General features: G+C 34.1%; 1 protein-coding gene across 5 annotated transcripts in view; it reads right to left on the reverse strand.

The window, feature by feature from the left end:
- si:ch211-1e14.1 overlaps positions 1 to 21,993 on the reverse strand; it is a 90,207-nt gene that overhangs the window by 10,223 nt on the left and 57,991 nt on the right. For 2 of the 5 annotated variants that reach the window (XM_087292994.1, XM_087292992.1), the window contains exons 12-17: positions 11,405 to 11,610; positions 5,858 to 5,994; positions 2,080 to 2,094; positions 827 to 1,032; positions 445 to 674; positions 76 to 220 (exon numbers count right to left, since the gene is read on the reverse strand). In XM_087292994.1, coding sequence (XP_087149120.1) covers positions 76 to 220; positions 445 to 674; positions 827 to 1,032; positions 2,080 to 2,094; positions 5,858 to 5,994; positions 11,405 to 11,610 — 939 coding nt within the window. Of the gene's footprint in view, positions 1 to 75; positions 221 to 444; positions 675 to 826; positions 1,033 to 2,079; positions 2,095 to 5,857; positions 5,995 to 11,404; positions 11,611 to 15,713; positions 15,882 to 17,165; positions 17,331 to 21,993 lie in introns of all 5 variants that reach the window. The other 3 variants (XM_087292995.1, XM_087292993.1, XM_087292996.1) reach the window with 2 other exon arrangements.

The raw sequence follows: 21,993 nt of genomic DNA on the forward strand, positions 1-21,993 counted from the left end.
ATTACACAGTAACATGCAATTGCATTAAATATAGAGTGAGAGAGAGAGAAAAACAAAATACTTCAGGACACTGACCACATATGCTATGTTATTGACTCCTGGGTATTTCCTGTATGTCCCGTCGCTGTCTGTGGTTATGAGCCTGTCTCGGTCAGCATCTGTCAGCTCACCGTTCATCTGCTGTTTCCTTCTCTGTTTAGGAGAACGTTTCCCTCTGTTGCTGCAAAGTAACATAAACATACACTCTCAGGTGAGCGTTAAGGAAACTAATGGCAATTCAAGGGAATTTAAGTCAATGGCTACAGATTTCTTTAAAATATCTTTTTTCAAAAGAAACAATGCACTCATAAAGGGTGAATATATGTTGAGCAAATTTTCATTTTTGGGTGAACTGCCCCTTTAAGTTCTAAACTTTGGGTGAAAACAGGAGCGGGACATCTTTACCTCTTTTTGGGCTCGGTGTACAGCGAAGGCATGTGAATATCTGGATCGAGAATCTTGTCAATCTGCATCTGGGCCTTCTGATAGATTCGGTCCTGCTCTTTGGGGTCGCCGAGACCATCGATGAGATCATCCATGGCAGGGAAGTCATAATGGCCTTTCCTTTTGGCCCTCAGGCGGATCTTATTACGATGGTGCTCGATCTCAGACTTGTGCCTTAAGGCCACTTGAATCTGAAGGAGGAAGAACAGACAATGAGTAGCACATATTGATTATTGCTGATGCTGTGAATCAAATTTAAAATCAAAGCGGCCATAAAAATCGAAAAAGGGCCCCTAAGGAAATGCCTTGAGAAATGAATATAGATTAGATTCACAGAAGGTACCTCTTTGTTAAGCTTGGCATTTTCTGCCGCTTTGTCATTAGCTGTAGTGTTAGGTAGAGGCAGAGCTGGCATTGGCTGCATGGCGATGAGCTGGATTTTATTAGGGAGACGTTTGGGGCCATCAACTGGACGTGACATTCGGTCCACATGCTCAAAAATGGAGGCTGAAGATAATGGCTCATCCATGCCATTCATTGGGGGTGGACCTATAAAGATAAACGACAAAGTATGGAGATCAATATTCGCAATTACCTGATTAAAAGTAATGGTAAAGACTTTTACGATATTAATTTCAAATAAATAATTGAATACATTTTCTTTTCATTGCAGAATAATTGACAAACAAATGTATGATGGTTCCTTCTGAATTAATACAATCAAAACACTGATACAATTTTAAAGGTGCCATAGAGTGCATTTATTTAATATGTAAATTGTTGTGATATATACTGTACATATTAGGTATGTGAGGGGGGTGGGATACGTCATCCTCATTTTTAGAGACAGACTATTTAGAACCATTTAGAAACATACGATTAAGAATCTAAACTTTAGGATTTCATACAGCTGTCCAAATGGGGAAAAAAGAGATGCACTTGAAAATGCTCAGTTTCTCTGTTTTTACTGTATTTATTAGGTATGGATTGAGTATAAAATGTATATTTGTTTTATTTAAGAAAGGTCTGATAACATTTCTTTTATATTAAAAAAATAATAATTCAGAGCATTTTTTCTTCCACAAAAAGGCAACTGTTCAGAAAAAACTAATGTTATGACTTGTTGCGACTGAAAAATCAAGGTTATTCCTCCCAATATTTATATTTTAGCACTTCTGAAGTAAAAAAAAAGGTATTTTGCTGTCTAAAAATGAATATAAACATGAAAATGTAACTTTTTTAATTGTAAGCAACATCAAATGTTTTACATGCCAAGGTTTTTGAAATTCGGAAGAAATGTCATCCGTAGTTTATGGAATAAAATAAATATGACTTTTACTGAATATCAGCAAAACATATCAAAACTAACACAATAATCATAAAAATCCAGAGAAACTGAGAATTTTCATGTAGCCTATTATTTTTCCATCTAAAAAAAACTCTCTGAAGTAACATTTTACACCAGAAGGGGGCAGCATCAGCATCTTCCTGAACCTCATTTTACATCAAACATGAAAGACCTTAAGACTGGAGCATGATAAATCTTTTGAAAATAAAAACATCTAACACTACTGTACCACACAGCATTACTCTTACCAATTCTATTCTTTCCTGTGAGCCAGTAACAGAGGGATGAATGGATGGAAGGAGCATAAAAGAGAGAAAAAATAAATGACAGCTGAAATAATGGAGATGAAATAAAACAAGATGTTTGTAATGTAAAAGCATATTTGAGTGGAATATTTGACAGAGAAGTTAATCTTTATTTAAAAATTTAAATAAATGCAGACATGTAAGCAGAAGACACACAAAAATCATGAATAAATTTTACCAACCCTAATGTTTTGAAAAGTATTGTATGAGAAATTCCATGCAAATGTCAACCTTGCCATAAAACATTTTCACCAAAAAATGAAAACAGTTTCTACGTTTTTTGGGTAAGCAAGTATTTTACAGTACTTTAGAAATACTCAAAAATGCATCTGTCAATGTATTCAAACTATTATAATTGATTAACCAAAGTCACACAAGTGACAATTTCACATCTGTCACATCCATAACTTAGAGATGTCACATCCATTACGACAGTTTTCCTCATAAATGCAAAAATATTATATAAAATAAAATCAGTTATTTTTGTTCAATAGTGAGCCGACTCTTATCCCTTTGATTAGCATTGTTTTTTTAGGATTGAGAAGTTTAATTCACAAAATTTCTACAAAGCAGGTCGTATTCTGTAAAATTGCTAACTTTTTTGGTCACATCCATAACGCAAGCTTATTTTCCTTATTTAAAGTACAAAACATGTTTACAAATTAATATTTTTGTGACCCCTTAACTAGTCAGTTGTTCTGGAAAATATAAAGAGATCTCAGTGAATTTATGTTTTAAGTTTTTACTGCAAAAGTCACATCCATAATGCTGGAATTGCTCAAATATTACTAAAATATGTAAAAAGGATCCAGGGTACACATACACAGCAATGGGGAAAAAATAAGAGACGCACTTAAAAGGTTTAGCTTCTCTGCTTTTTCTGTATTTACAAGGTAAGAAAAAAAAAACAATCATAAGAGAAAACATTTATTTTATTCACTTTTTTAAACGCCATGCCATAATTCCAACGGAATAAAAAATAAATAAATAAATAAACATAATATACGTATTATTAACGAAGTTATAAAAATTTCTGTATTTTTGTGTTTGTTAGTTTATATATATTCATTCATTTCGGCTTAGTCCCTTTATTAATCAGGTGTCGTCACAGCGGAATGAACCGCTAACTTATCCAGCGTGTGTGTGTGCATATATATAATATTATAAATATGTGTATATTTATTTATATATATATATAAATAAATTATAAAAACAAACTTGGAACATAATCATGAAAAGAGGTATTTATTACTTTATTATTTGACTTGCCATTATAAAAACTACAATTATCTCAGATATCAGAGTAAAATATAATATGTAATTAACAAAGCTATAAAAGAAAAACAATCAGTATTTTTGTGTTATTTGTTGCTTTTCAACCTCTGTTTTCCTTTTTTTATAACATGCCATAATCTCCATGGTGACATCAGAATAAAATAAAAATAAAAAAAATAAAAAATAAATAAATAAAATAAAAACAAATAATAATTGTAAAAAATAAAATAAAAATAATATGTATCATATTATATAAAAATGTGTATTATATTATAGTATAAAATACATTTCAGTATTTCTGTGTTAGTAAGTTTATACATATAAAAAATTTAATAAAACAACAAATCTGGAGCATAATCATGAAAAGAGGTGTTTATTACCTTATTTAATGTCTTGCCATTAAAAAGACTCCAATTATCTCAGATCTAAAAAAAACTAACTATAATATTAATAAAATATAAAATAACAATTAAATATATAACTAACAAATCTATAAAAGAAAAAAAAACTGTGTTTTTTTATCTCTATATGCTTTTATTTTGATAAAGAAATTAATTTCAGATTTAAAACTCAATCAAAATTTAAAAAATTTATATACAAGATGATACCTAGGACAAAAGAAAACATTTAAATACACTTCTGAATAAAACCTATTTACAATAAAAGCAGTACTGTGCATTAAAACACTCTTAGCAGTCAGTTTAAGTAAAGCATGACGGTGAGAGGTGGATAAAAAAGTGATTTTCAAAGCAGAAGAGTGTTAAAATGAAAAGAAAGCAGACAGACAGAGAGAAAAAGAAAAAGCCAGGTGCTATGATTGAATTCTGTGTCATTTCTTGGCTAGTCAGACTGCAGCCTATTTAGTCTTCTAGAGCAGAAATGAGTCTTGAGAAAGGGTCATCGCTACAGGCACTGTTTGACAAGAGATGAACACACAGAAAAGGGGAGAGAGAGAGAGAGAGAGAGGGATAAAGGGAAAGAGAGTGACAAAGTGAAGAAGAAGAAGAAGAAAAAACTCCAGCAGCTAAGAGTAAGGACGAGGGTTAGTCATCCTTCACAAAGCAGATGGGATGAATGAGGCTGGACTGACTAGAGAGGAAATCAAGAGGAAGAGCCACAAATCTTCAGCTTTTTATTACTTTCCCTTTGCTGTAAAGCTCACATCACATGCTATTTCTCTACTGGCTATTATGGAGGACTAGGACTGACACTTAATAAAAAATAAAAAAATTAAATGAAAAAACAAAAATTATTTGACTTTATTGGCAGCTAATGTGAATTAGTGTTCAGTCTAAATGTCGTTGGCTGCTCCCACATACAGTGCTCATCATAAATGACTGCACCCTATTTTGAAAATGAATAGTTTTATCTATTTCTCAGTGAATATTGGCAAAACAGATTTATTTAGCAGATACTATATATTTAGTGAAATAATATTTTATTCAACAAACATATTTAGAAATAGAAAGATAATACAATTAAATTTGAATTTAAATTTAAATTTAAATATATTCCATTTGCAGTGTTACTTTAGCTTTATTTACCACAACAGTCTATAAATTACTGTAGTTTTTATTTACTTTGAGCTTTAGTCATTTGTTATTTGCATTTGTAATTTTTTATAAATATTAATTATTTTTTTCAATCAGTTTTTTTACTTTAACTTGATACAATTTGTATATTTAGCTTATTTTCAGCTTTTATTTAAATTTTAAATGACATTGATGGTTTTTATTCTAGTCTCCATTAATAACACTTTTATTGTTACATTTATGTCAATTCTGTCGATTCTTTTTAGAAGGCCTACCTAAATATTTAATCTAAGTTTTAAATCCTAAAAGTAATATGTTAAATATTCATAACTTATTAAATGCAAGTAAAAATGAAAGCAAAGTATAAAACATGTTAATTAAAATTAATAAATATTTTGGCGTTGTATTATAATCCTTAGGCTTAAAAAAATCTAATGATTTTTGTTCTAAATGTGCCTGATATGATTTTTTGACATTAAATTATAATTATTGAATTAAATTATGGTGTTTTTCTAGATTATTTATTCATTTATTTAATTTCAGTGATTTGTATTTATTTTTGGTCAGAGTAAAAGAAAATCAAACCAGACATTTCCGATTATATGAATTAGAAAATAATGCTGTATTTAACTGTATTTGATGCATGAAAACTCTCGTCTTTTAAAATCTTTTTTTTTTTAATAAATAAGGAATCCAATTAATAATTTTTGTCTTTTACAGAACACCATTGGTTACCAACTTCACAACATCATGCATACATACAAGGACTAAATGCTTCATATCCGTCATAAATTGTTCGCAACAGTGCTAAATGCAAAAGTAAGATAAAGTGTGTCTGTGAGACCAGTTTCAGTCTCTCTGCAATTCAATAGGACAAGAAAAAGTATTGTGATATGTGAACATTACAAACTTACCGTTGAGTCCGTTAGCAGCCGATTTACGTGTCTGCTTTGGATCGCTAGGGAGACCAGCGGGTCTCGTGCCCTCCTCAGGTGAGCCTCTTTCACTGGCCGGATCACTGCCAATAGAGTCGCCCTCAGATGGTGAAATCCTGACAAAAACACAAGAAAGATGCTTTCATTCTAAACCATTTATCTTTACCAAACATACATATATCTTTCCCAAACATACATATATCTTTACCAAACATACATATATCTTTACCAAACATACATATATCTTTACCACACCAATATCTTTGCATTATGCAATACAATTAATTTTTTGATAACATTTTACATGTGATAGAATAACAAAAGCAGCAACTCTATTAAATTATATTTGTACCAATAAAAATAAAGCAACCTAATAAAATTTAATGCAACTTTTCCAGAATATTTCAAAAACACTATTACAAATGAAGAAAAATCTTAGACATGTTAACTAAGTCGCAAAAATGCTCTGTTTCTTTTATTGTTAACTATTTTCAAACATTTGTTTTTCTAAATCATTTATTTCAAGAGTTCACACTTAGCTCATGACTTACGAAAGCTCATTTGGCATGCTGTCCCGGGAGAGAGCACTGAGCTCAAGGCATTCCTCGAGTCCAGGGCTTCCTCCCTTTGTGGGGCGAAGGGAGATTGAGCTCAGGGCGATCTCAAAACTCCCCCGCAGCTAGCCAAGGTGAACTTCCTGAGAGTGAGACGACTAGTAAAAGAGACTTAGGTTTAAGAGGTCTATGATGCAGAGCAAACATTTTTTTATTTTTTTAATTTTTTTTATGCTTTGGGAGAGAACTGAAACACCGGGGCGGGGGGAAAAGTGCTAGCACCATGCAGAGATTCCAGAAGCTCAAGTAGGGAGCCGGAGCTAATGGGTTTTGCTGCTGGTTGCTGGGCCGCCGAGCCACCTATTTTTGATAAAGGTGGAAGAAGGGGGAGGAGGGGGGATTCTTCAAGATGAAGATAGTTGTAAGTGGAAAAGAAGGAGATATATATAGGTACTAGGGACCCTTGATTGGAGGATCGTGATTAGCTAATATGAGCCAGCTGGTTTAATCATGGAGTACGTACTCCTCTCGAAATTAGTTTAATAAATTAAACTTCACTTATGAATGTGATGCTACAGATTTCATGTTAAAGACTTTAATGCCGATAAAGGTAAAACTAATCATCAAAAGCTCAATAGCCAATCAAAGTAGACCATGACTAAACCCGTCTCCATGTGAGGTTTGTGTCAAAATAGCGAACGAAAGATGTGCGAAGCGTAAGCAAAATCAGTTGCATCAATATCATACTTGCAAATAATAGCAAACAATATTTAGGAATAGTTAACGAATTCAATATATTGGAAGATTGTTTTATGTTTCTACTTTTTCATAATGTCATTTTGTTTTCCAATATCTTTCCACTATTTTTTAAATGTACATTTTTATTTGCACAAATATAATTCTACACATTTAAATGAATAGCTAATTCACACATATACACCTTTTAACTTCTTCTTTGTGTATAATTCTGGGATATAATTCACAACCCAATTCCTCAAAACACAGCAGACATCCTTGTCTGACAGACAACAATATTTATCACTCATCCAGTTTTGATGAGGCATGTGTCTCCAGGGTAAAAGCAAGAGGACGATGACCTAATCCTGTCATGCTCCAAAAGAGCACTTTCAGATCTAATGTGACCACACAAAGGGTCAGAATTTGGTCATGAGTCCATTACCTATTCACAATACGCTTGTAGTCTAGATAAATAACTAAAACATATATTAGAAATGTATTTATATTTTGTATTGTTTTAGTTTAGATTGGTTGACATCTATTAAAAGACAAAAATATCACTTTTTGCATTTTAACAATATTGAATTTGTAATTGTTTTTACACAATAAAAGAATGTGTACCGCGCATATTTATTTTGTAAATCTAAATACAAACATACATGTAGATATTTGAGTAAATGTTTATTTTTAGTTAAAAATTTATAGTTATAAAAATCAAATAAAAATTATAGATAAATATAAATGTAAAAAATTTGGTTTTGTATGTTTTGTATTATATATATATATATATATATATATATATATATATATATATATATATATATATATATATATATATATATATATATATGCACGCACGCGCACACACACACACACACACACACATTAGTTATGCACACTGAGTACATACACGTTTTGTAAATACAAACTTTTAATCTGAATGCATTTAATCAAGATTAATTGCTTGACAACACTAAAGTAATTTAAAGTAAAGTTATTTTATTCTAAAAATATATTTAAAAATACACATTATTCAATTTGAGCTAATATAATAATGAATGTATCAAAATGACATAACTTTCATGGTCTACATGGTTTCAGCTCTTGTAATCTTGGTAAGACATGAGATCTGTAGTAACTTCACCCCCAAGACCCTTTATTGATCAGAGTGTGAGATGTAATCCTCTTTAAAAGCTTTCTATTGATCACCAATCGACTCACTCTTAGCTAGATTTCAACATTTAAATAAATGAACAAATTATTTTAAAGAGGTTCATTCAGCAAAAAAAGCTACAAAAAAAAAAGAGGCTAGCTTGAGGTTTAAAAATAGTTTAACAAATTAACATTGTAATTCACTATTACAGTGTAAAGTATAAAAAAATGCTTTAAATTGTTGGTACTTTTGATTGCCATTAATAATTGTGATAAGTGTTTTGAGTAAAATGTTAATTTGGGTTTTATTACATAAACTACTGATATCACCTTTTTAATATTATTTGTTATCGTAAAATTTTAAATATCTATATTATTTATAGCATTACAGTATTTATAGTGTTATATAGGGCGGGCCATTTAGATACAAGATGTGCAGCACCTGAAACTACGGATACTGGAAGCCAGTGCTGCCATTTCTCCTGTGGTGTTGCCATCAGTGTGTGAAGAGTGGGAGAAGTGGGTTGCATTGACAATCCAACACAATGGGCAGCACATTGAACACATTTTATAAGTGGTTAGAAACTTGTAAATAACTCATGAAAGAATAAAGTTAAAACCAAGCACACCATTGTTTTTCTTGTGAAATTCCCAATAAGTTTGATGTGTCACATTACCTTCTTTCTATTGAAAAACAAAAGTTGGATCCAAGAAGGCCGACTTCAAAATGGCCACCATGGTCATCCCCCATCTTGAAAAGTTTTCCCCCCACACATATACTAATGTGCCACAAACAGAACGTTAATATCACCAACCATTCCCATTTTATTAAGGTGTATCCATATAAATGGCCCAATCTGTAGTATTTATTTGCAAAAAAAAAAAACCGACAAAAGGTCAAAATAAAACATTTTATGTTTTCACTTCTTAAATTTTGGGGAAAAAATTGTGTATCAACACATTTTATACAAATATAGCTGTGAATCAATTGGAAATTCCCAATTTCTCTGGATTAAGTGAGTATAGGTTTAGCGAAAATGTTTATTTTTGATTTACTCTATAACATTCTGGTAACAATTCTTCTTTTATTTCAAATAAAAATTGTCCTTTAGAGCATAACACATCTGAATTTAAAATATTGACATTGAACTGTCTTTTTTATTTTATGCAACAAAAAAAGCTCTAAATAACAATACTTTTAGTAAAAATTTGGAAGAAATGTAGTTTGCATATATCAAAAGAAGATGTTTCCAGACCTAAATACTATTTATTATATGAAAAAAAACACGTTTTCAGACCTAAATATTAACCCTTGTGGGCTCATAAAGAAGTTTTCATTTAGCACTGGGCGATTAATCGAAAAGTAATTGAAATCGACATTCAGAACCTACAATCAATCTAATTCTTTTAGGTCAATTTTTTCAATTACTTAATTAATTACCCTATCGCTTTTGTAGTCATGTGACCCTGCTCTGTTAAAACTTATTAAAACTTCTGCATCGAATGCACGGGTGTGGTCTGCTGCAGCCTTTGCATGGTCCCTTTCCTCTGCACCTCTCAAAAAATGTAACTACACTTCGCACATTTGCACTACATTGAAGATGATTGGAAGCTGCACTATTTACCATTACAATAAAATTATTATTTACATTAAAATATTTGTTTACAGAAGATACGCAAAATACACTGTTTAAAATATTACATACAGGATATACAAGAGTTTTTTTGTTTTGTTTTTTGTAGTGAATCTGCTATTTTCTACTTTTAATATGAAAAACTTTGAAAATAATTAATTTTGTTTCCAAAAGTGTTTTTTGTTTTCACTTTTTTAAATGAAAAAATTGACTGTTGGTTTTAGGCAATGTGTGTTTTACTTTCAGTTGTTCAATGTTGATGTTCAATAAATCATAATGAATTAGATGGTGTGTGTTTCCTTTAATTACTTTAAAATTAAGCAATGCACCCTTCATTCAGAAATCTCTCACTTGTAATATGTGAGCATATTTACTGTACAAAACTCATCAGTGAACTCTGAGAGCAACAAAATAAAATAAATGAATAAAATAATCGTTCTTTAATCGTAATCCAGTTACAATTTTCAATTAATCGAGATTTAGATTTTAGGCCAAATTGCTCAGCCCTATTTATCCACTCTGAGGTGATTTTGAGTATTAATTTGTTCACAGCTTTCTCTGTTTCAGCAAATGGAATAATTTTTTGGTGACAAATCTTATTTTAACACATATTTTGGGGAAATTATTTGAAAATTTTTACAAACTGAACAATACACTTTGAGCAAATCGACTGCCCTTTCATTATGTTAGAGGCAGTTTTTGCCCCACTGACTTCCATTATAATAATATTTTTTGATTGCAAAGCCATGACATGGTGGTTTTCCTTGTTGGGAAGACGTACAATTTGTAACTGATGCTGTTGATCATCAGTTGCAGTGCAAGAAAGCTTAGTTTCTGGCTATTATGTTGAGTATAGTGTGTGTACATGTGTGTGTGAGAGATACCTTTGTGTACTTAAACATATCAAGGTAAGAAAATCAAAATAAGCACCTCAGCTCTCAGAACACAGTAAACATAGTAAGTATACGTATGCATGCACACTATAATTTGTTGTTATATTCCACAGAACTCCATATAAAAGCCAAATTTAGTTTGCGCAGACCTGTCTAAAGGGTTAATGCTGCCAACTGATGAGCAACAGTACAGAGTACAAACTTGACCTCTTCCTAACAGGAAAAACCAACAATGAAGAATGCATGAATATATGGTGTCATGGCTTTGCAATCAAAAAATGTAATTATAATGGAAGTTAATGAGGCAAAAAAAAAGTCACCAACATAACAAAAAGGTGGTAAATTTAAACAATACACAAGGATTAAGGGGGTGGGGTAACTTATTATTATGTAATAAATAATATTAACATTTAAATCAAATACTACTGTAAATGTGTTGTTCATTGCTAGTTCATGTTACTAATAAAACAGGAACTTAATCTCACAGTGTTATCAAAAACTGAACTGTGGCTAAAACGGTTGATCCTGAACATCAAAGAAACCCATCAGACTTACTGTCCCCTGCGTCTTTGGCCACTGCGGGACGCTTTGGATGAGGATTTGGACTTTGGTGTGGGCACCTCTGCATTTTCAGCTGGGCTTTGCTCCTTTGCAGGGACTGGAAGTGGCAACGGGTCCTGAATGACCATGAGATCATCCTTACTGTGCTGTCCCATGTGCAGCTTGGCAAAGTCGAAACCTTTCACGCTGGGTGCCTGCAGCTAAAGACCACCACAACAAAGAGAGGAGGAAGTGTTAATTTAGATAATCAAAATTAATGCAGAATGTTTCTCTTTTTTTTTGGCAAGAATATTGAAGAACTGCAAAAAGTAGTGATAAAGGTTAAACAAATGAAGGTTTAATTATCACTATTGTGTTCTTTTTGCAATAAAAAACGTTCATGTATTGTGTAACATAGCTAGTTAAATAAACTAGCTAGATGGAAATGTAACAAAAGCCAAAGTAAAAGATAAGTAAGGGATAAAGTACATCCAGTTGGTTATCACAGAATATAGCTAAATAGGTTTATCGGCAGCCCCCAGCGAAGTGCTGTTCTATAAAACTGAAGGGCTATATTCTGCAATAACAACCACCTGGATGTATTTTCCCATTTATTACAGGACTACTTAATGCAAAACATGAAAATTAAGACTCAAAACATTGTTCCGAGCCATGGTAGTTTACTAATTCTTTGATTAAAGGCAAAATTGACAGAAACAAAGTCAGTTGAATGGAGCATACACTAACCTCCATTCTATTCAGTCACAAGATGGCGCAAAATAGTTAAAAACAATGGCGGAGAAAGACAAGCATAAACTGTAAAAAGCGATTAGATACTTTACTTTAAAAAGTGATTAAACCGTTACTTTTAAAAATATGTAAATTACTTTTTACAGTGTATATTGTCTGTAGACGAGAATATGTTCACTAATGTTCAAGTTAATTCAGAGTTCCCAGACGAGCCGATGCTATTCAGCAGTTATTATCTAGGAATAACATACTGGGGAACATCATCACTGACCAATCAGAATCAAGTATTTCACACAGCCTTGTAATAAATAGATTCATTGCCTCCCAAAAAAACAGTAGTCAATAATTCCAGTCTTTGAGCACAAAGTTTGTAGCATCTTTGCAAAATGCCAGTCAATGGTCTTCATTGGGTACTTTGAATGACTAACACTATACTAGTAGATGAGGCATGAAAGTTTGGTTTGTGTGACTGATATGTTGAGACACTGTGCTTTTTGTGCTGCAAAAGCCAATACAGTTCACAAGCACTTCCTAAAGATGAGGACTTGAATGCGATCTTTAATTGAACCATTTCAGACACAGTGAAAAAAGAGGTGATGCTGCAATAAATATTATTAAGACACATTTTTGTTTGGTCTTGAATGAATGTAAACCTATTGCAGAAGACCTCAAGAACAAACGCTGGAGTCTTTTGAATATCATAATAGGGGCACTTTAAAATGAATACAAACGTGTCTGACAAACACTATATTCAGAATCAGGTCAGGATTTGGTTCAAATTTCCTAAGAGACGGGCATGTGGTATGCAAAGCATAAAGAGAGAATATGAATTTCCCTAATCCACAGATTGTCACAGTGTCATTTAAATAAATTGGGCAAGAGGATAGTAATTGACTCTCAAAGAGACAATGATAAGACTGAGCATTCAAAATGGATGCACTTGATTAGAGGTCAGCAGACTGACCGCGGGCCAGGCGGCTGTAATGGCCTGTCTGTCTGCAGCACTCTGAAAGATTTAATGAAGCGAGCAAATACAACAGCAGAGTAAGCTCATTCAAACCAGCTCAGTCAGAGACCAGCAGCCACTGGAAAACCTGTGAAGTTGTAAAGGAAAATAGTTATGTTTAGTTACCTAATAATTGACATACCTAAAAATGTACATGTTTAGGTATCTTCAGGAAGTGAGGTAACCTTTTATTATTAGAAAATCTAAGAAATTTTCAACCAAAGGCTACTGGCACTTTGAGAATCAAAAAACATATATAGACAAAAAAAAGTTGTTTCTGACAGCACGTTAAAATGTATTGTAATGTAATATGTGTATTTATACAACAGTTCTGGTTCCTGAATCTGATTGGCTGACAGCCGTGCAATATTCTGCTAATAACAGCACTTGTCCAGCCTCTTCACTTTTGTGTAATACTCCGCCCACATACAGCAACAAGCAGAGGACAGTTTACAGTTTGACAAATATTGCAGCTGTTGGACAACATAAATGCACTGTTGGGGCTTTTTTTTAGTCAAGAATGTAGTTGTTTAGATTGCAACTATGCAGTTTATTTATTAGAATAGTGCCTATTTTAAATATTTATAATGTCCGAGAGACAGCACGTCAGCGGCCATTAGCTTGCCATTGATTAGAGCAAAGACGGTTGACTTTGTCCATCCACAAGATGGAGACAGAGACCCCATAATAAGCCCTTAGATGAGGAAAAATGGTGTAATTTCTAACTACAGCTGATCAAATCCTTATAAAACTGGTCAGTGACATTCTAAGTTGATCTCTCTCTTTTGTATGTTGTAGTGCTGTATTTGTACCATAGAAACTAGTGTATTGAGTGTGAGATGGGACTCACATATCAAGAATGTGTGTATTTTGTCTTGGCCACTCCTTGTATAACCCTGAGTCTGTTCCTGTTTTTATTAATGGAAACTAGTTCAGTAAACAGAAAGAAAGAAGAAATGCCCACATGTGTTTAGCGTTTTTCCTTATCACAAACACAACAGCAATCTGGTAGGGATTACGTTGCCTTGGCTTTTTGTGGGATAATTATTGTGATCTCCCGATTGCAACAGAGAAATACTGGGAAATCTCTGTAGACTGGTGGCATTTCATGCCGTTCAGCCTTATAATCTTAAAATGTCAGCAAAATCATCTTTTTTATCATCACTTTAAATATTATGCTAGAGAGTCATTCAAATACTAGCTCTAAAGTGAAGTTTGGGAAATAACAACGGTTTCTGCTGTTGTGAATAAATAGCGGAAGAAAGTAGTTTCTCTAACAAAAGGATTTTGAGACTTTTGTGTTTGGTTTTAATTTTTATACACACGATTATGCCGTTCAATTGTTGTATAAACACAATATCACAGCCGTAACCAGGGGCGTAGCAACCATGTGTTTCCATTTAGAATGGTTTGACCATTTAGAAACAGGTGATTAATAATTATATGAACGTAAAAATGTCTGCTACGCCCCTGTTCGTAGCACACCCAAAGCACTTTAAAATCAAGAGGGGGGTCTCTCCGCACCAACACCAGGGTGCAGCATCTGCTTGGATGATCCTACGGCAGCCACAGGACAATGGCACTAGTGCGTTCACCACACACTAGCTATAAGTGACACCAGTGACACCATAATTTACAGTATAAATTGTTTCAAACATGTCCACACTGTAAAAATTGTAATGACCAAAACTCAAGACAACCAATCAAGTTATATTATGAAGCTTAACTTAATATTTTTAGTCATTTTAGTTTGATTAATGTAAGTTGAGATGACTAGAAAACTAAAAACAATTAAGGCAGCAATTCTTTTTACATGCCAGTTTTGTTATTGTAGGACAACTGATGGTATATTTTAATCCTCCTAAACATGACGCTGGGCAAAATGAACTGCAATTGGCTACTAGACATGTCAGTTAGTCATCCTCTGGGTGGTTCTTAGCCAATGAAAGCTGCAAAAAAAATCTGGCTATGCAAATGACAGGATTTTCATTTCATGGTGACTCATTTATTCAATGCTGATGGATCACTGCTGTTTGTTTGACTTTCCAGATCAAACAATGGTCACGATGGGTCAAATTAAATTCTAGGTTTCATATAATGCCAGAAAACACAGACATTTTTGAAAAATGCATTAGCTGAGCGCTTGCAGAGAGCATGGTGGCACAACAGAGACCGATCCACTAAAATATGCTCATCTTCTGGGAGTACGTCTATTTCTCTCACATTCTCACATTCCCTTTCAAATGCAAATGAGGTTGTTCAGACAAATTCTGTTTTTGATAAAGAAAGCTCTTATCTCATTTCTGTGTGCCTGTACTGCTGCTGTAACCAAATCGAGCTCACAATGCAATGCACATGCTTAGACCAAATGGCCCAGACAGAGATTTTCATTGGCATATTCAAATAAATACACACATCTGTTGTTGTGATTACAGACTTTTTTTTCTTAACTGCTGGTTATCAGTGTCATAACAAGAGCAATTAGAGATACTAGGACTAACTGCTGCATTCTAGTAAACACATCACTACGTCACACTACTCCTATTAGATACTGTACAGATCAGATACCTCCGGCCGCCTCAAACTATAAGGCTGTGATTTCTTAACAGCTTTCTTGGGTTTTTCTTTGGCTTCTTCTTCCTCCTCCTCTTCTTCTTCTTCCTCCTCCTCCTCCTCTTCTTCTTCCTCCTCAAAACTTTCTTTTTTCTTAAAGGTTCTGGCAGGGACTACAGGTTTCTGATTTAGATAAGGGCGCCAAGTCAGATTGCAGTGGGTAACCAATATGTCAGACCTTTCATTCATTTGCATTACCACTTTAGCATTCAGGAAAGCGAACAATGCTTATTATTAAACTAATCAATGAACATTTCGAGGTCAAGTTGACTGATTGATTGATTGATTGATTTTTTAAAGGATTAACAATCTGATTGATTGATCGATTGATTGCTTGATTGATTTTTTAAAGGATTAACAATCAAAGACTGATTGAACTAAATAAAAAGTCACATCTGATTTATATTTCTAATAAAGGCTGCTTATTTAATAATAAACAACGCTTTTTGTATCAAATAGCACATTATAAAATCTAGGTTTATTTCTAATCTAGACATGACTTGCAATTCATTGAGATAATCTCAACCCACTCACCAAAGTGACAATAACAATTAAAATTGCAATATTCAAATAATTCTAATTCAAATAAAAGGCAAAACCCACTTCACAACTACTATACAATAACAATGGTATATAGGTGCTCAGGGCCTTTTAATATTTTGTGAATAATAAAATAATATTAAAATAATAATAATAGTCATAATAATAATAAGAGCATTCCTGGTTAGAATTAGAAGTGCTTGAGAATTTAAAGCAGCAGAAAACAAAACTGCAGTACAGTTAACATTACAGTTCTCATTCTTGGTGGAAACGGGCCTTAAAGGGAGAGTTCCCCCCAAAAAATTATAACTCTTTTTCAAAACCATTTTCTCACATTCAACTTGTTCCAAACCTGTTTGAGTTTATTTCCCATGTTGAACACAAAAGAAAATATTTGTAGCAATGTCAGAAATAATAGCCATTGACATCCATATAATAGTATTGTTTTTTCCCTCTACTATGGATGTCGATGGCTAATTGATTCTTTCAACATCCAACAACAACAACAACAACAACAACAACAACAGCAACAGCAAAAACAAACTCATAAAGGTTTGGAAACACTTGAGGATGAGTAAAAGGTAAATAAATGTACTTTTTTGACAGATGAACGCTCTGATTCAGTTAAACTAAGCTGATTTATTTAAATTAATCTCCTCAGAGTCAGAATGAGACGGTATACTCATAGAGATGATTCACAAAGAACCACAAACTGGTCCAGACACATCAGATTTTGACAGTTAAACTGGGGTGGCCATCTTCAGACAGCTAAAGGTCAAAGAGGAAGAGGATTCGGGTACTTGTACTAACTGGAGAACTATTCTATGAACTACAGGATACTGTGACGACTCCTCTACTAGCCTCTACCTTCTTCTCTTTCCTCTCTTCCTCTTCTTCATCTTCTTCCTCCTCCTCTTCTTCTTCTTCTTCTTCCTCCTCCTCCTCATCACTACTATCTAACACTTCTTTACTCTTGACAGGAGTCATTGACCTCTGGATTGCTGGTATGGATTTCTGTAATGAAGAGGTGGACTGCACAGGCATGGGGGAAAGGAGATTGTTAAGAAATGAATGGGTGTGTGTCAGGTAAAGAATAAAGAACAAAGTGAGAAAGAAAAGCTCTAATGTGTTTCAATCATTTGGAGCTATCAAAATAGGCAGCAAAATTAGAGACAGATGAGAAAGAGTTGCACAGTACGGTCCCTGAACAAGTGCACGGGAGAGAGGAAATAATCTCGTTTGCTTTTACAGTTATTTATTCAGCAGAAGCATTTATTTAAAGTGACTAAATTTATCATTTAAATTTGGCAACCACTCAACACTTTGCAGAGTTAAAATAAAAGTGAAGCTCTGGCACTGTTTTTTATTGTACACTATGTAATGTCTGTAGTCAGATTTTTATGGACTTCTTTTTCACCAGGAAAAACAAAACGATGTCACAATTTCTGAAACACATGAAACAAATCAAAATGTATTGTTTCTTTGATGCAACGCGTTGCAGACGCGGACAATTCGATATCGGTTCAATAATAATCATAACCGGTTATTCCATACTGACGTCATTTATCACATACTGTATGGTAGCTTACTATGGTGAGGGAGGAGAGCGTAATTAAAACGCTACAACTACTTAAAGAGCAGATAAATCTGCACAATTCACCGCTTATGTGTTTGCTGGACAGTCTCAGGGTGCTTTTACACCTACACTTTTGTTTCGGAACCTGTCTCGTTTGCCCAGTTAGTGTGGTTCGTTTGGCATATGTGAACAGGGCAATCGCGCTCTGTTTCGCGCCAAAGTAATCGCTCCGAGATCGCTTGAATGAGGTGGTCTCGGCTCGATTGAAACTAACCCTGGAGCGGTTCGATTGCAGTGAGAAAGCAATCCGATCCGAGCGCGGTTATATCACAGTGTTTTATGGATATGTAATAGGCATACGGCTATATGAAGAGAGAATTATGAGTATGGCGGGAAGTTTCGCGATTTTCCGGATGCCCGCAAACGAGTGATGATCTCCCGGTAATCTCGCATCTCCCTCCCGGTCCTCAATTAGGCATCGTCGCGCACCCTTCTCAGCCCACCCCACCGCATCTCTCCTCAGACACGTCGTGCGCGCGCACCCTGTCAATCACCACCAAACCACCACCTCTCCTGACAGCTTAGCGGGACGCTGCAAAATAAACCCTGACACTCTGACCAATGTAAGGAGAGTTTACTCGCACGTGACTTGTTTTAGCTCTTTTGGTCCGATTAGAAACTTTGCAGTGTGAAAGCGAACCGCTCCAAGAGCAAAGAGCAACAATGTAACAATTGTAATCTCTGTTTCGGAACAACTGAATCGATTCACAGGTGTGAAAGCACCCTGCCACATACAGGAAAGTACACCAGAACCCTACTAGGAAAAAATGAAAGCTATAAACTCTCACTCTCCATGGCAGCTTTGACCTGCTGGCGTGTTCGTAAGGTAACGTTTTATCTCCTCTCCCAGCTGTTACAACAATAATGTTACTTGTGGATCCAGACTCGAGCATGTCTGCAGAGCGAGTTTTTTCCACCGCATCTCCATGTATAATGGATCAGCTATTCGCTGCAGCCGTTTAACATCAGTGTCTGTGTCACTATTTGTTGAACAGCTTGAACAGAGCCGAGCTGACCATAAGAGCCAATCGCAGTCTTTTCTGTTGAGCGCATGATCAATCATAGGCATTTAAAAAACTCGCTTAACAAGGCTCAAAAAGCAAGTGGGATAATATTTACATTAGTTTATTTGCTATTAATGCTCATGTTGTTCTGTGCATGTACTTGAGTTTTTTGATGAGTTTAGAAAGAGTGTTTTCTTTAAGCAGGTAAAATTAAAGGTACAGTTCATACATCTGACTGCTTGTATTAAAGGACAAAATTGTATTACAAACACTATTTAAATATAAATACATTAATAAATTATAACATTTAATACAATAATTATTGTGTTGTTAAGTAAAATATCAAATTATGTGTGGAAAGCATCGCCAATGTACCGTGATATCGAACTGAACTGAATCGATGACATTAATCGTAACCGAACCGTGAGACCAGTGTAGGTTCACACCCCTACGGCAAACAATGCTATACTGTCCTATCCTGTCATTGTGTCAAAAGTGATTCATTCTATTCTAAAGCTTAGTTATAGTCTCAAATAACTTTATGGTCAAACTATCATAACAGCGTTTTATTTAATGATTTCATCTGTCGCCATTTGATGTTGGAGAATTGCAGATCTTGTGCAAACGTATCCATATAACTAAGATCAGATGTTTTCCTTACTGTGTTTTTATCAGCACTGTCCTTTTTTGTCCATTTCTTTGGTTATTGAGAGTAAAGAAAAGCAATTAATAGGTATTTACAACATTTTTTTAAACATTAAATTAATTTTAATTGTATGTTCCAACTGGTTTTCATATTACAGGAAAAAAATGACCTTTTTTAAAACAATATCTTGCACAGATATAGAGAAGACATATATAAGAAGATATTAGTTTAGAATAACTTGGGGGTGAACAAATGATGACAATTTAAACTTTTACTGTGACAAATATCTCAAATCCAGAAAGTATCTACTCAATTAAGGAATAAAGTTAAAAGAGCGTCAATTGAAGAAAGCAAGTACACTACTGTTGGGAATGTGGATGAGAGTGCGGGAAGTTCTAGAGGGCAGTGAGTATGCTTTTAAGAGCATGCATGAAGCATGTAATGACTTAAGAGTTGAGAGTTAAAGGGCTAGAGGCGCAGCTCTGGATAAGAACATCACTGCTGACAGTGAACCCAACAGCATTCATTACTGCTGTGATTCTCTGCATGACAGCAGCAGGATAGCAAGATTTAGAATGACTAGTCATGCCCCAATTCAACTGATTTTAAAGAAAGGGTACTCGTAAGCCGTGTGGGATATTATATAACAGCTAAAATCTAAATATAAAGCATGTGTGATAAGTTGTTGATATATATAACTGTATAATTGTAATTATTTTTCAGATTTTTCCCAAGTGCTGTTCAGCAGAGCAAGGATATTTTCACAGTATTTGTTTTCTTATCAAGAAGTATTTCTTTTAATTTCTTATTTCTTTTCATTTAAAAATGTTTTTCAAAGGTCGGTATTATTGGTATTTTTTAATTGGCTACAGAACAAACCATTGTTGTACAATAATTTGCCAAATTAATACAATTTTTAAGCTGAATTTTAGTGTAATAATACCAAGAACTGTCATCCCAGTAAATTAAAACAAAAAGTTATTAGAAACTACAGCGTAAAAAAAAAAATATATATATGAAAAGGACATATAAAAAGAGTCATGACAACAAATGTTTTATGCTACTTTCACTTTTTCAATAGATTAGTCATGTTAATAGATATGTAATATTTATTTTGTCAGTTTGACTGAGGTTGAAATGACAAGAAAAAGGGACTTCGATTTAACAAAAAAGTTTTTTTTTTGTTTTTTTTTTTAACCAGATTTGTTTTTTTACCAGGGTAATTATCAAAATAAAATCTTAAAAATATTCTCTGATCGGTGCAATAGCCCAGTTGTTAGTGCACTGACATATAGTGCAGAAGCACTCCCGGCATCCCAAGCTTAAATCCCAGCTCGTAGACCTTTCCCGATCCTACCCTCCTCTATTTCCCACTTCACTCCGTCAATTTACTGTCCTGTCAAATAAAGGCAAAATTCCAAAAATAAACCTTAAAAAAACTAACCCTCAACCCCCCCACCACCCACACACAGACAAAAAAAAATTATATATATAATATATATAGCAAATAATATTTAACTAGATCCTCATTCATTCATTTTCTTGTCAGCTTAGTCTCTTTATTAATCTAAGGTTGCCACAGCAGAAAAAAACGCCAACTTATCCAGCATGTTTTTATGCAGCGGATACCCTTCCAGCCGCAACCCAGTACTGGGAAACACCCATACACTCTTGCATTCACACACACATTTATACATGACGGCCAATTTACTTCATCCAATTCACCTATCGCACATGAAACCGGAGCACCCAGAGGAAACCCACGCCAACACGGGGAGAACATTTAAACTCCACACAGGAATGCCAACTGGTACAGCCAGGACTTGAACCACTGACCATCTTGCTGTTAGGCGACAGTGCTAACCATTGAGCCACCATCCCACTTTCTTACAAAACACTAATTAGTCAATTCTGAAACATGTAGTTTAGCTCAGGCTTACACTCAACTTAAACAAAATCCAGGAAAATTGGATATAGATAAACATCAGAAAGAATGGATAAACATTTATTTCACTACAAAGATGACGCAGCAACTTGTGGGAATGTTTGACTATTGACTTAATGAATGACTGAATCGAATTGCTGAAATGAACTGTCTGTTTGCTAAATGAATGAGAATTCCCAATGCCAAGAAAAACTGTGAGCCTGAATTCACGAAGTAGCAGATAGCCGACTACAAAACACATCCTCGCGTATCCAACTCTGATCTTTCACAGCTGGCTGGCATCCGGCGAGAGACTCATTTAAAACACTCTGGGAGAGACAAGATAAGCAGCTCAGACTCACAGGAGCCCACAGACTGATTAGCAATATCACTAAAACATCGGCAGAAATGGTGGACAGAAACAAAACCACAAAATGACCATTGATTTACCTCACAGCAACAAAAAAAGTCCCATGAAATTAAAA

The sequence above is a fragment of the Danio rerio genome, chromosome 18 (assembly GCF_052040795.2).
Source record: "Danio rerio strain M-AB ecotype USA chromosome 18, GRCz13ab, whole genome shotgun sequence".
In the NCBI taxonomy this organism is placed as follows: domain Eukaryota; kingdom Metazoa; phylum Chordata; class Actinopteri; order Cypriniformes; family Danionidae; genus Danio; species Danio rerio.